This window comes from Oreochromis aureus, linkage group 5 (genome assembly GCF_013358895.1).
Source record: "Oreochromis aureus strain Israel breed Guangdong linkage group 5, ZZ_aureus, whole genome shotgun sequence".
Classification (NCBI taxonomy): domain Eukaryota; kingdom Metazoa; phylum Chordata; class Actinopteri; order Cichliformes; family Cichlidae; genus Oreochromis; species Oreochromis aureus.
Genome location: NC_052946.1, coordinates 27,722,568 through 27,738,760, shown reverse-complemented (window position 1 = coordinate 27,738,760; position 16,193 = coordinate 27,722,568). Strand labels below are relative to the sequence as shown.

General features: G+C 37.5%; 1 protein-coding gene across 2 annotated transcripts in view; it reads right to left on the bottom strand.

Annotated features, from left to right (window-relative positions):
* The window catches only part of rims4 (regulating synaptic membrane exocytosis 4), a 45,674-nt gene that overhangs the window by 16,079 nt on the left and 13,402 nt on the right, over positions 1-16,193 (bottom strand). For both annotated transcript variants that reach the window (XM_031730814.2, XM_031730815.2), the window contains exon 2: positions 1,698-1,842. In XM_031730814.2, coding sequence (XP_031586674.1) covers positions 1,698-1,842 — 145 coding nt within the window. The remainder of the gene's footprint in view (positions 1-1,697; positions 1,843-16,193) is intronic.

Below are 16,193 nucleotides of genomic sequence, written 5' to 3'. Positions count from 1 at the left end.
AAATGCCCAAAATAATCAAAAAAGAACATTAAAAAAAACAACACTTGAACTTACCTCAATATGATGACAATTACACTAAATGGAAAAAAGTCCTAGGCCACCCGAGTTGTTCTGAGCTATTGTCCAAGATATCCTTGTGTTTACATTTGTCGTATCAACCATGTATAGTATGAACAAAGATGGTAATTGTTTTTGCAAAACAATTAAAATACATTTTGGTGTAGCATGTCAACATTTTTATGTCGGACAATCACTTCAATAGAAATACATATCAGCACTGTTTATGACCCAGGTGGGATTGTATTTTAAACTATTTTAAAATTAATAGTGTGTGTTATAAGTGGTAAAAGGCTGAGCTTCATTTAGGTAAGCTAGACAACATATGACGTGATCCGATGTGTGCTGTGTTTTGCTAAAGTGACTTGGATATGGAAGAACAGTAAATACTGTAGAGTTTGAATAAGCTAAATCAAAGAGCCTCGTGTGAACACAGATTTTCTTGCACTCTTTTTCCTCCCAAAGCTCTCTTTGTCATTTAAATTTTTTTTCATCTGTGCCTGTAATGCCTTCATTAATTTTTTTAACCTCACAGTGATTAAGGCTTCACTGTGGACTTCTAGGAAACAATCAATTAGGTTGTCTTTTTCTTCTTCGTCTTTTCATATAGTTGTGTATGTTGACTCTGACTGACATCTTCTGTTTGATTTATTCATCATTAATAAAGGATTTGCTTCTGCTACTAAAGAATAAATAAGCTAGCATCATTAAAATCTAGCTAATGTATTCTTTTTTGTTCTATACTATGCAAAGTAATCCATGTTTTTAAGCAGAAGCTCATAAACAACGTATTTGCATATTCCAAATATAAATGGAATATTAATATGCACACAAACACACTCAATGATGCAATCATCCTCTCGTTATTTTCGTCCCTCCCCTCTTCCTCTGTAAACCCTCCCAGCCTACATCAGTCTGTCTGACTTGTCTTGTTATATAACGGTAGGAATAGCCAGGTTGGCAGTTATCTGCATGTGTCCGTGTGTGTGTGTTCAGTAGTACTACACTATTACTGCTGATGTCATAGGTGCTCTGTATGCTCTCTCTCTCTTCCTGTGCATCAAAGACATTGCTGTTTTTTTTCCTGTATGACAGGTAATAGAAACACAGGAACATGAGGAAGAAAATAACCTGAAAATACAAAGGTGTGACAGGATCTTCTGATTGCAAAACCTCAACCAAAGGAATCAAATCTCTGAAATTCTGTTACACTAAAATATATTTCTTTCTTCATTTTAAGTTTGAATGAACTGAATTTGAATCCTTGCAAAAATGTGCTATTTTCAAAATAGTCTGCGGTAGTTTTACTGATATAGTTTAAAGTCCAAATAGATTGTCCAACAACCAAGATGAATTAAAAAATCCAATCTACAGCCTAAAGTTTACGGGAAATTGTTCCTAAACAACTAAAATAAAGAAAGCCAAGTAACGGCAACAAAAACTACCATCGAAGGAGGGTAAAACAAAAAGAAAAAGCGCTGTAAAAACATATTGGAGAGGACCTAATGTGATGACTTTGTAGCAGGTTTTTTGTAATTTTACCAAAATGTGGACTTTTTATGTTGACTTTTGCTTAGTTTGGTTTTTTCAAATTCAGAATGCTGTATTTGTGTTTAATTAAAGTAGTATTTGTTACTTACTTCCCTTCAGAGCCATAGCTGTTCATGCTGTCTTCTATGGACTCGTGGCTAGCCTGGCGAACAGTTCGACTGGGCATCTCCACAGCCAGCCCCGTCTCTGTGCTCCTCTGGATAGCTCCCTTCAACTTCCTGCCATCTGTATCCACTGCAGGTAAGCAAACACATAAAAATAAAACCTGAATTCAGCTACATGTGAACAGAGTACAGTGTTGTGTATGTCTCATAGCTTTAAAATTCTTACAGTTGTTTTAGTTTATACAATCCCTTGTTTCGACATGTGTACAGTGTTGCTAATGGCATTACTACGAGAGGATTTTCAGTTTAAGTACAGATTGTTATTTACCCTTTTCTTGCAGCAAATTAGCTTCTAATTAAAAATAGACAAAAAGTCGCTAAGATGAATCACTTTCAACTATTATACATCTCATCACATAAACTGAGTACAATAAAACACTCAAACCAACTTTAAAGTAAGCGAGTGACTGCATGCGACTGGCATTTCTTGTGGCAGGATTTTCCTCTAGTTTTCATTTTTAATATTTTATTTGTGGTTTGGAAAAAATAAACAGAAGAGGATGTCAGGTTTGTTGAAGCTGTGTATGTGTGTGTCCCACTGTGACCCCATCAGTGTCACACGAAAGACGACCAGAGAGATGAGAAATTTAACAAGGCCAAGGACAAAAGCACTCGATTACTCCTTAAAGCAGGGACATACATCTTGTTGCAAAGTAGCCCACAAAATCGATGTACGGCGCACTTTATGGGACCACTCTCTGGCTTCAAGGTGTCCTGTGTGTGTGTTTGTGTGTTGATGGTGTTCATGTTGGTTTAGTTCATAATGAAGTGTTTGAGCAGGAGGTCTTTCGACCTTGTTTTTAGAACAGGACAGGAAAGATGTTTTCCTTTTAATGGTCAGGACACCCGCAAGGAAAACACACTAAGACAACACACATTCACCACAGTCGCTCAAATACATCAGCCTAAAACACATTCTCGACCATGCAAAATTAATTTTGTGAAGCTGAGTGTTTTTCAAACAAATGCCAAAAGTGATTAAATAACTGAATAAAGGGTAAAATCCCCCAAATGAAATACATGTCAACAAAAAGGCACCCACAGTCACACACTCTCACACACAACTACATGGGCACAGTACTGTGAAAGTTAGTTCTGCAATTATTAAAGAGCGACCTAGAATGGTGCTATTTCTATCGTGTTCAAGTGGGACGGGACGCTGGCAGATTTGGGTTACTTGCTTCTGCTTGCTGACTGGTTTCGTGTGATCAGTTATCTCCTGTGTTGGTCCACAGATGCACTGTCATCCATTAATACCAAAGTCAGTATAGCGTGCAGTCCAGAAAACCAATGAAGGTAAAAATTCAAGGCAGTGAAAGAAATTTTTAAGAAAAATAAAACATAGTACTGGTAGACAGAAGAAAGCTATGATACTGTTCCATTTACTTAGCATAATTCATATCGCTTTTAAGTTTTTGATGTGTAAGATCCCTTTTTTTCCTGCATTCACACAGCACTTCCTAGAATTCTGCTGTTTCCATATAACCATTTTGGATTTGATACTGACATCCAACAACTGTTTAGAGAAAAAAAACGTAACATGTTCTTTGCATAACTAAACATGGGACATTGATTTTTCCTACTATCTAATTAAGATGTATCCACATGTTAAACAAGCATATTTTCAGAAACTATGAATGTTAGTTTTCTTATGAAGTAGCCTACTTGGGAACCTAAACTCTACCCCAGATGACAAACAGGTCACAGACAGCCTTTAAAAGGTTTGACTGAATCAGTCATTGTGACACATCCCTTTCAGAATAATTTATATCTTAAGTCTATGGCTGATTCCTGGGTTTGTTCCTTGTATAAAAGTTGAGTGTGGTATGGTGGCTCAAGGAAAAAGTGTAACTACAGAGAACTGGGTAACACTTTGAAAATGCTGCTCCAAAACCTCACACCTGACATAAGCCAGGAATTTGATACCAATACCTTGCTTTACACAGCACAAACTTCTATTAACCGATGAACCAAATTTCTAGTGCCACCAATTGCCTAAAAGCTAGACAAATTAAACACAATTCTCAGTAACTAAAGTTACAGCAACTGAACCTGATTCTTAGCCAAACTGATCAAACTATACCCGAACCAAAGCAAACAAACATGACAGCCGAGTGTGGACCAAGGCCAGTCCACATATAGCCCTGTGGACTGAGTGCAAAAATGTGTAGCAGCAATAATCCTTCAATATCATAAACATATACAGACACAAGTCAGCAATATGCATCTGCTGCAATTCATATCTCAAGCATTTATGTAATGTTTCCATTCAGAGAGGTTTATATTATAATACAAGCTTAAAACTCCATGGTTATAAAGATAATGACCAACAAAAAATTGGGTCAGAATGCAGATGTAATGCGTGTGACATGGTGAGCAACCTGAATATCCACATAAAAACCTTTAGAGTTGTAAAATAAGTTTCCTAATCCTAATCTTACCCGGCATCTGGATTTACGAGCAAACAAATCTGCTTTACTCCCAACCCTCCTGCCAAACTATTGTGGTCACAAGTCTTGACAGTCTTTACTAGTATCTCGTTAACATTAAAAGGCCTTTATGAAGTTTCAGACTTCTAGTAAAATATTGCTGAATAGTTTATGCTTGCAATGCCTTTCAAATGCTGTGTAACACAAACAATTTGTATTATTTGCTGTTCGCACAACTTTGCTAACTGCTAATGTTCAACACAGGTCCTCATTGTGTTTTATAGTAGATACAGCAAGAGTATTTGGATGTTGGTCTGCTAATATTTGCTGGCTGAGCAGTGTTACATTTGCTGACTTTACTTGTATTGCTATGTTTTAGCTAGGCAGCTTTACTCACAACAAGTGCTTTTAACCAAATCTTCCTGTCGTTTCTGGAAAATAAGTCCTTTCCATTAGTTCACTTCTGGCCAAATCCTCTTATTGGACAGTGGCACTCTTTGTAAGACGATGATGGCTAAGCAAAGATATTCACTTTGCTTTTGTTTCAATTCGTGTTCTAAAAAGATTCTAACAAAAAAAAGGGCAAGAAGCAACTCCTGCCACCTAGCAGCCATCTTGTAAAATGAAAATGAAAAAAGTAACTCAAAAGTTCTCTTAGTTTGTCGTAGAAAAGGTTTAGGAAGGTTTTTTTGTCTCTTTTTCTGTACAAGTTTGAATTTACATGAGCATATTTATAGAGCTTTATTCATGACAAGTGTCATGTTAATTCATGTTATAGATCATTAAGCCAAGAAAAATGGTTACAATGAACAAGTTTTCTTTGTCTTTCTCATAAACTCTTAATTTACTGCTTTACTGCTTATTATTTACATGAGGAGTGACGCAAGAGTCAATGAGGAAGTGGTTTGGGCACAGCTTGAGTCACCAGCAGTGACACGGACATGGTTGCCATGGAGACAGATGCCATTACTATGGAGACTGCAGTCAAACCAGAGACAGCGGTGAGGATGTTCTGTGAGCATTTTAACACAGGGGCATATTATTAGCTTGCTTCAGTGTTTGTGTGCGTTTCCATTATGTTGTTAAGTTATGTAGACACAAAGCTTGTGGAAACAACTTCTACTTGAGAACAAAATTCTGTTGGTAGAAATTCTTTGTTTTTAGAATAAAAACTTGGTTAAAGAAAATATTAGCTCTGGTTTGAGGTTAACATTATGGGCTAAGTATGGTTATGCTTAAAGTGAGTCTCCTGAAAATGGATTTAAGTTCATGTTATGTCCTCTGAAGTAATGGAAACTAGATCGTGTGTGTGTGTGTGTGTGTGTGTGTGTGTGTGTGTGTGTGTAGCCTCCTGTCACCTCTTGTCACGGGTGGTGTATTGAGGTGGAGTAGAGTTACATAACTAATACAGCAGGTGGGTAATGGCTGGAGACACATCTACCACTCTGGTTTGCTGCAACCCTTTTCATGCCACTGATGGGATATTATCTCTGTTCACTTCAATCCAATTGAACATGCTTTATCTGCAGCAGAGTGAAAGGCAATCTTGCCAGGCAATCAAGATAAAAGATTAAAATTTAGAGGACTGACAGTTTTTTTTATTTGCAGCATTTCTCCACTGATCCTCTTTGTCCCCAACACTTTGCACAAAACATTAGGCCTGCGATGTTTTCTCCTTTCTCCTGCCTGCCCGCATCTTTGCATCTCTTTCAGTGCTTTATAAAGTGAAGTCACATCAGTTACTGCCTGCTAACAAGTCATAAAAATGATAGAAAACCTTGCTGCATATATACAGGTAACACCATCAGTCAAGACTAAACATGGCCTGTAACTGAACGACAGAAAACTTTTAGATGTATGCAGTTTTTCCTATTTTTTTGACAGTCAGTCTGGTGACCAAAACTCACTCACAGGTCTGCCTTATATGGCCCAGGTGTGCCACAACTGGCCACATCTGACATTTAATAGTTCTGTTACAGAGCCATTAGGATCGAAAGTATAGGCCCAAATGTGCCTAGTAGACAGTTGGTGAAAACCAAAAATCAAAGCTGTGCAGTCATTCATTCTCATTAAAAATGGCTGACCTGCAGGATTTCAAAACATCAAACAGGTTGTGGATAATCAGTTACACACCTGTTCAAATGGCTTTCATGCCACAGTGGAACGGTTGTACTCGTTTTCTTTCTGCCTTGATGTGTTTTTTTCCCTCTTCCTTCTGTCTGAGAACATTTCTCCTGTCTTTGGATCAGAAAGGTTGTCTTACCTCTTTTCTCTTTCATTTTGCAATAATTGTGACTTAAAGCTTAAAAGAATTGTCAACCCCCCAAATATACATATATATATATACACATATATAGATATATAGTCTAAAAATGTGTTTGTTTTGATTCAATTCAGATATAATCACCCTAAAATACAAATGTTTACTGATATGACGATGACAGATGTTGGTCAGCCAGCATCTGCTTAGAAAGCTAAGCCCGGCCACTTTTCCTTCTGAGACCAGCTGCTGTTGTTTATTTGTTTCCAGATGCCTCGGGTCTTAAGTCTGGTGCAGCCATTTGAAATCTGGAAGCTCACTGCAAAGGTTCCTTCTGTCAACCTGAATTCTCTCCTTTCTTTCACTGCATCCCCAACCCTGGTCCAAGTGCAAGTGAGCTGTCCTTTCTTTCACCTTAAAAAGTTTTAAAAGTAATCAAATGTCTGAAAAAAGTAAATCTTTGTAAAAGTGAAGAATTAATATCAGAATTGGGTCTTATTCCCACCAGACATGATAAGGTTTACCTAATGCTCTTGAAAGGTGAATACCATTTCCCCACTATCCTAAATGTCATCTCTATATAAATATCAGCAAGGGCATTTCTCCCAGTCTTTTCTCCTCTCTGTTCTCCACCTCTGAAAGAGGGGGAAAAAAGAATAAAAATAAAATCTCACTCCAATCTAAAATAGCCTCCTGCATTTCTGGTGAATGTAGTTCACAGCGTGTGATGAAGTGTGCCTGCTGTGATGTAGCACAAAAAGTGTCTGAGGTGACGCACAAAAGTTGTGATGTAGCAATCAGTGAGCCAGGACTCATTAGTTTGTCTCCCAGCAGAGGGATATTAATGAAAGCAGAGCAGATACAAAAATAGTCGCTCCCCATTCAGACAACTTATCTGACCAACATACAGACTGAGAGACAGGGAGACTTGTAGACAAGGTAGGTCATACCTTGTGGCCTAAATCACTCAATAGGCAGGTATTTCTACAGTGAATTGGGATCTGCCTTAATGTAAATCTCCCAAAATTGATTTCAGACTTTTACTGGCAAAATGTCTAAAAATGACAAAATAAGTATTTGCTCGTGTTGTGCAAATATGTGTGAATATTTATGATAGAGTGTAAGTCAGTTTAAGGCACTTTGATAGCAGTAGCAAGAATCCCATATACAAATAATATTCATGAATATATGTCAAATATGTCCTTAATTAAGACAAATATGGCTTGAAAGGAGCAGCTGTGTTAGAGGTGGGTTGCAATGTGGCTTGCAGATACTGTAGGCAGCAGTCTCGGGCAGCTTAAAGCAGCTTAAATAGCATGCTCTATAGAAGTTTTGTATTTGGAAACAGAAGAGTATCAGCAAAGTCACCAGCATTATGAATCATTAATGTATCTAAAGTACTTAAGAAAACTATTTTTTAAAAATCACTTCATGATTCACAACTTAAGACACACTGCCAAATATAATATTTGCAGTGTGGTCAAATTTGCTACGTACAACTACAGACAACATCTCTCCAACTTTCCAAACAGCATCATAAATACATCCCCTTCTAGCACAGTGAGGTGTTATCATGTCAAAGCCCTGTCAGTGTTACTGCCATAGAGTGAACTGTAGCATCATATAACTTCCCTCTTTTCTCAGGAAGGACTTTTTTTCTGAGAAACCCTTTATAAAGTTTAAAAACTCAACTTCACACACTCTGAGGCAGTATTTGCCTCCTGTGCCATGCTGAGAGATTGTGATGTATCCATTTGCTCACCCACCCTTCTGTACTTCCACAGTGAGTTTGCCACAAAAGTTAATGAAGACATCTCCTCCTCTGGGCCACATTGGAGGGGGGGGGGGCATTTTAACTTGACCTAATTTCTCACATAGGGAAGAAGAAGCAGAAATCTAAAACTGCTATTGGGAATACTTTATAGAAGTCCTCCTCCTAAATTGTATTGTACATATTATAGCCAATTTAAAGGCAGAGTCTCAGCTTATTTCAGTTCTGCAGATGAGTTTTAAGCAATTATCTATATGTAATTTGTCAATCAGGTTATTGTTTCCATTCTTCATAACATGACATATGCAAAAATGTGTTAATGCATACTTTGTTGGAAAAGGGACAGTCATCGCTGCATGTCTGAACCTCTGTGGATGAATCAGTGGTTAAATGAAACTAAATGGATGTACTGCAATATCCAGTGAGTGAAATTACTCAGTCACCAGCAGACTATTCATTACAGAAAGAGATGATTTGGCATAAGGTGCCTGTCAGATTGAGAGGATTCTGGGAGGCACTGAAAGAGTTGCATTTATTTAAAAAATGACTTTCCTGGTAGCGGTACTACAGACGATGACGAGCGATGACTAAGGCTGGAGATGAAAAAGAAGCTGCCTTTTCAAAGCTTTGGCACCACATATGATGGACAAAGCAGAACACTGAACGCCGGAAGAAGGAGTCAGCGCTAATTACTTTATTGGTAGATAAGCATTTTTTAACCTTCCTAGAAATTGAGGGTTTTGCTGAGTGTGCTATACTATTTTTGAACACTGGGGAGTACTGTCACAGTCTTATGTGTTTGGCCAGGAGATGCCCCAGTTTGAATGCCTTGCTCAAAGATATAGGAAGATTAACCGACAAACAATGCTTCAGACTGATTGTAGTATCAGGATAGTTTTGCTCAGCTGCAGGGGTTTATTGGCACAGCTGCTGCCCGTGAGTTAATCAGTTTCTTCTCATTTAAGCAGTAGTGTGATGGCACCTGGGTCCCTTGTACACAGTGCCTCTACCACAGTGATTGGTGCTCCCTGTTTACAAGCTATCTAACCTAACACCAAGATACATGACTATTTGGTAAGATGGTCTTTGTATAGTTAGTGTATGTGCATAAAAAAGTAAAGCTGCCTCACTAACACAAGATTGTGTTTGTGGTTAGAGGACGCTCGCAGTAACAGTCTTGTTACACTAGTTTACACATGAAACGGAACAAGATGGAGTGATAAAGTGGCAGCCACCACTCATCTCACTTTAAACAAGGACGTGACTGAGGCCAAAGATTATCTGACATCAAACTAGACATCCAACAGACCAGGCACTACTAATTAAGACTACTTATTTCTGCATTTCCCGTATAAAGTTGTATTATTAGCTACAGTATGTAAGTACAAATTCTCACAGTATGTACAGTAGTATGTGCTTGTAAAGTGTGTCTCAGTTTTTCAAAATACAAATAAAACTTGTACACTCAACAAAGTAGGGAATTTTTTATATTCATATTAGCAATTTAAGCAGCAGATAGATGTAATGTGGAGGTGTAAGGTGAATTTAAGGGAGTGACTGAGTGAGTACATTCGCAGGCTTTTATGGTGTTCATCAGGCCTCATTAGCTGGCCATCCTCCCAGGTCAGCCCAGTCTATTAATGTTGGCTAGGGGAGCATGTTGATCATGCATCATGCAATCTCTGTTTTAGCTTTTTGTATACTGTATATTTAAATCAATACTGTATACAACAAGAGCTCTGAGAGAACACTAAGTGGTAATGTGGAAATCCATATTACCAAGAGATTTTAAGATCTATTCACGCAGTGTGTGGTTTTGTGAAACTTTATGATGTCATTGTGACTTTGTAGGGCATCATATTGGAAACATAAAAAGTGAATTTTCCAGTTCTCACCAAGCCCTCTAATATGATATATTACTCGATATGGTTTCTTTAATTTTTTTTCAAGGTCATCGTTGACCTTGAGTGCAAACAATGTTGGTCAAGGTCAAATGCTTAGCCAAACTAGGTACTCATGTTCCCCGAGGCCTAGAATATTGCTGTGAAGTTTGAAGACGGTCCATGAAAAATTGTGGGTAATATAACATTTTTACAGATTTTCAGATTTGATGTGACCTTAACCTGATTTTAAAGAAGATTAAATCAGCTCAAACTTATATTGGTACCATCACACAAAACCTGAAAATTATATCTTGAAAACTGTGCACACTAGACTGCTAACAAACTCCTTTCAGAGGGAGAAATATAGGTGCAGTTAAGGAGAATGAAATCAAAGCTTTCTCTTCTATGTTCATGCCTTATCTGTTATCTCCTCTCAGGTGAAATAAATGTCCCTGTGACCTGGGAAAAAGTTATTGATGAGCTGTCAATATTCTGATTAACCCATTATATTGATTGAAAAGCTCAGTTACAAAAATCTTCGTTTGTCATTGGTTCATTAGTGAACTTGCTGCACTCTGGTTGACATCCTCCTCCCCCAGCATGCTGAAAAGCCATATCGTTTTCGCAAGACTTGCCGAATACATGTTTGGTCATTTATGAGCTGCCAAAAATGCTAAGCTATGGATTCTACAAGATTTCCAGTGGCACACTTTGGCACCAAAAAATCAGCAATAAATTGTTTTGTGTTAACTTTTTCTTACCCAGGAGATTTTTTTTTTTTTCAATAATGTCCTGTGCCTCTAGGTTATGTAAGCTGCAGGGTGTAATCATCTGTATCAGACTTGGTCTAGCACATCTCCCAGCATCCAGTTACTGTATCTTTTTTTCTCTTTTCCTTGAATCACTTTTAATAAGTGCGCAACACTTATGGCTACGAGCAAACCTCAAACCTTGCTTTTTAGAAATAAGTTGGCATTTGTCATTAGCCGTTAAATGTGACAATATCGAGAATCAGGTCAGGCCATCTTCGTAAGTTATTCTGTCGCATGTACAGTACACACTTCTGAAGTGGTTTTGCTACTGTAAACAGAGTTAAGCCAAAGGAGCTGCCTGGGTAAGGCAATCAGAAGCAGGAAGTATTCTCACATCGGCAGCTTCAGAAGTCACATGGCCATTGTACTAGTTAGCATTTTCACTAGTGAAGAATTCTTTTAAGCTTTAAACTCAGTCATGATTCACTACTCATTCACTCACTCATGTATATTTATGCAGCTTTTTGTTCCATGAATTGTGCTTAATTTCAAAGGAAGCTGAAAATAAAAAAGTTCTATACTATTGTGCATAAGAAAACAGTAGGGACAGTGTCAAATACCATTTAATGTCTACACTAAATTTTTATATTGCCATGCACAAAGTAGTACCAAACACAGTGTATGTTGTATTTAATAAAGGGAAGTACTGACTTTTAATAAAGGGGATTACTACGAAGTTATAAGGTCACGTAATCAACAAAGTAATACAATTCATCCTGTCATGAGCAATTTGATGGTATTTGTTGTTGAGATCTTCTAATCTGGGCGAACGTCATATACCACCCAAATTAGCCACATTGCAAATGATCAGTTTGCATTGCTTAAATAAAGGATATAACATGAAGAATTTGTGCTATTAGATTTTGATATAATGGCAAACATTTACTACAAACACTTAAGTAAATGGACTAGCACTTTTCTACTCGTGCACTCAAAACACTTTATATAACATGCCTCAATGACCTATTCATACCAGAACTTTTTTCTATGCTTTTTATACCCAAGTGCTTCCTGTCTAACATTCACACACATTCCAGAAAGAAACTTAGCGTTCAGTATGTTGCCCAAGGATACTTTGGCATGCAGACTGGAGCAGCCAGGGATCGAACCATCTACCAGTGTATAACCTGCTCTATCTCCTGAGCTACAGCCAGCCCAAGTCCCTCTGTAAGACCAGCTAAACACTCACTGGATAAAAATACTAACAGAACCTCAATGAATCATTTCTTTCCATCCCTGTGGCTTCTGAGAAAAAGTGCTCAGTCTAGTGACATCAAGGAAGATATGAGGACACTGACGTCAGCATACGTATGCATTATTTACTTGAATACCACTTCCACACAAATCTAAGATTCTCATTGCTCTGATTTTAACATACTGGATGACTGTTTCTCGTCTATAAGACATTTATTGTGTTAGAAGAACAAGCGATGTTATATTCAGCAAAAGGCTAGTTATTTTCCGATAGAAGGACAAAGAGAGACAGGAAGAAAAAATAATGCAAAGAGGCCGGGCCTCTTGGAAGAAGAAAAATATCTGTCAAGATGGCAAGTTACAAAAGAGAAGAAGCCCAAATTAAAAAGAACAAGACAGAGTTTGAGTGGCAGGATCGAGAGCGACAGAAAAGAGAGAGATAAAATGAAGGGTTGGCAGCATCGATGAAATGTGATAATGAAAGGGAGAAAAAAGAAAGATGACTTATTTCTGCTCCTCCATACTGTAAGTACTCTGCCGCTGAAGCAATTTAACAAAGTGATAAACAGCTTTCCAGAGAATTACACAACTTATATTTATCCTCGTTGTCTGACAGACCCCATATACTTAACTCTTTTTTTACTCTTTGATACAAGCAAGATACAAAGCAGCGAAAGGATGTTTATAAGCCACTAACATGATAGAAAAGAAATGTAAAATTATTTTTTAAAATTTTATGTAATGCAAAGCATGTTTGATCACCATTAGAGCTTTTTCAATATTTACATAATTTAGTGTAAAATCCAAAGAACGGCAGAGTTTGTTATTTTATGAAATCCCTATGGTGGTAAAAAAAAATGTATCCGTTCGGTTTTGTCTGCTTTTACAGTTCAGGGTCCTTGGGGGTGGAGCCTATGCCAGCTATGATAGGGTGAGAGTTTATCAAAAAATATCTTTTTTTAATTACAGATCTGTTGTTTTTACAAAACAAGCCCTATGAATGAAAACAAGTCCTATCCATTGGCCCCTTAATGCAGTGAGGTCAACCTGTACCCTTACTGGGAAAACAGCCTCAAAGTATAATATTTCCACCTCCACGTGTGACTGTGGAGGTAGATAGTTTTCTCTTAATCCACACACTGCTGGTTGAGTTAATGCCAAAGAGCTTGATTTTGATTTCATGTGACCACAGAACTTTATCCCAAACCATCTCTGTATCATTTGCCTGTACATGTTCCCTATGCTTGCAAGCACAGGGGACCTTGGGTGCCATTACCGGTGTAGTGTGTTACCAATGGTGACGCACTACACACGAACAAGGCTCCTCCTGTGTAGTTTTGGGCTGATCCACAACCCTTCTCATGATCATCCTCACCCCATGAGGCAAGATCTTGCATAGAGCTCCAGACTAAGAGCAGTTGATGGTCATTTTATAGTACTTCCATTTCCAAATAATCACACCAACAGTTGTCACAGTCTCACTAAGCTCCTTGCTGATGGCCTTTAATTTTGTTTCTGACAGCATTTGACTTTGGTTTTGGTTGCCAAGGATATTTGGCATGCAGACTGGAGCAGACAGGTATCGAACCACCAACCTTCTGATTAGTAGGTGGCCTGCTCTACCACCCAAGACTTCAGGAGGATCAGGAGGATCTGTAATTTATTGACTGATTAATTGCAATCTGTGTGCCATGTGGGCACAGACTGGCTTCTTGCCCACTGGAGCCAGAATTCAAATACTTATTTCACTCAATTGCAGGCAAATAAATTTATAACTATTTATGTTTTGGGGTTTTTATTGTTTTTTTTTTTATAAAAATGCTTTGTCCTATCAGTGTTTTTTTATCTAGTACATCTGTTTTGACTCTAACCTGATACTTTTTTATTTTTTTAACGGATTAAAAAGAAAAAAATCTCGCAGTTTACTACATGCAAAACTTTGCAGTCTTGTAGCCACTGTACTAGTGGCTGCGTGCTAACATCAGCATCCCAACATGTTCTGACTGTTAACATTCTAATGATTAGCAGTTTAAAGATTTTTGACTTGCAAAGTTACCATAAGGCAAAACATGCAGTAAGTACCATTGGAGTTTAGTGTATTAGCATCCCAGCATTTGCTAATTGGTACAAAAGTGGATGTTCAGTGCTAAAGACGTTACTGGACCTGAGGTACAGTACAATGCAGAACAATACATGTGCAGAAACCCAAAAATACTGTCCTCATTAAGGTAAAAAGTTGAAAAGACAACTTTTTAAGTTTAAAAGATTGATTAGTTTTAGGTAATCAAACAGGTTCCTTTAAAATCTGAAAAGGAAGCATAATAAAGTCAGATATGGTGTCGAATTATCTTATCAGACTAGTGTCTGAACCAGTATAACATTTCTATCCAGCACATTATCAGTGATAAGATCTTGATCAAATCAATGGCAGTGCAAGAACCCTTTTTCTACTTACACGCGATGACTGGACAGTTTTCTTGTGTTGCTGCAGGGAGAATAAATCACTTTAAGGAGCACCAATTTTGTTGGTCCTTTCAATGAAATAAATTTAACATGATTTTGGCTAGTTCTTTGATAAAGGACTCACACGTGCACACAAAAAGCCCTTGTGTAAGCACTCACTCTCACATACACACAAGAGAGTCCTCTAACCTCTATTACAGCTGGCACTATGGTGATTTGTTCCCGCCAAGGTCTATATTAGAACCGCAGGGCAGTGAAGAGGAATAACTGGTCCAGAATGGAAGCAGAGGCTCCAACAAGCACTTTTTTAAAAGCAAGAAAATGCCTGAGCAAGGACTTTTGAAAATGGACTCTGAAGAATCAAGTATAACAACGAGAATGAAATTAGAAAGAAATGGTCCAAAGTTGAGTTAGATCTATAATGGAATTATTTTATACGGACACTAGAGGTCATTTTTAAGGAAACCTTCTCCAGAATATTATAAAGTATTTTACACATCATAACTTAGAGTTGACCTAAAAAAGCACATTTCCTTTTGTACAAGTAGTAACGATCCCAAAACTTATTTTCAAAGTATATTTTCTTGTACCAGCTAATCCAAGCTCACTCTGATGTCCTAACAGCTGTTACAGTTTTAAAATTTCATAATGCCAGATGACAAATTGTCTTGTTTTTAATGGATTATTGATAATCTACTGTGTGCGCCACTGGTTTGTCTAAAAATAAAAAAGGACCCAGTAATTAAGGATGTATAGAAAGAGACATGTTATCATAAAACAAAAAGCCTAACATCTGTGTTACAGTGGATACTTTTTGTTCTGATAAACTAACGTAATATCACTACAAAAGTCTTCGTGTCCTTAAGGTGCTGTTGGAGAGAAAATTCTTGGTGGTAAACTGATTCTCGGGGGATTGTAAATGGCGATTAATAGATGTTAAAATATAATTAATTAATTTTGAAATGAATGCTTTCAATTATATGAAAAGAGACCACAAACCCCCAGAGCTGTGAACAGAATTTGGAACACTACTGAGAAAATATCCATGAGTATATCTTTATACAGTGATGGACTATTTTCTACTCACAAAATCTCTCCCAATGTGAGGACATCATATTAGATTCAGTGCATGTTAAATACATCTTTACAGCAACTCCTAATATTCATTACAGAAACATGTTCCATAGAAAATTCAGTTAGAGCCAGTGAACATCTTTACATTCAATTACTTAGTGTAGATGCAACACTTCTGCAGGAACAGAGACAAAAAGCGTTGGATAATCTGAGCTTAGTTGATCCAGTAATAGCATCAGATAATTTTCTAAGCTTTTTGCTATGTAGCTTGATTTTATTAGCATTATGATACCAAACAAAAGGATTGTAAATGTTACTACTAAAATTCTGAGACATCAGTAGGTGGAGCACGTGTTTATCTTCATGCGGTTTAATGAAAAGGGGCTCTTTCGCGAGCATTTTAAGTTTAAGAAATTAGAGTAATTAGAGTAAAACTAAATGAAATCGGTGGCTGTGATATATTTTCTCTTAAGTGCTCACAAATTAAAGCATCAGAAGGGGGAGGTCATGAGGAGGGGAGGTGGGGTGGGTGTGC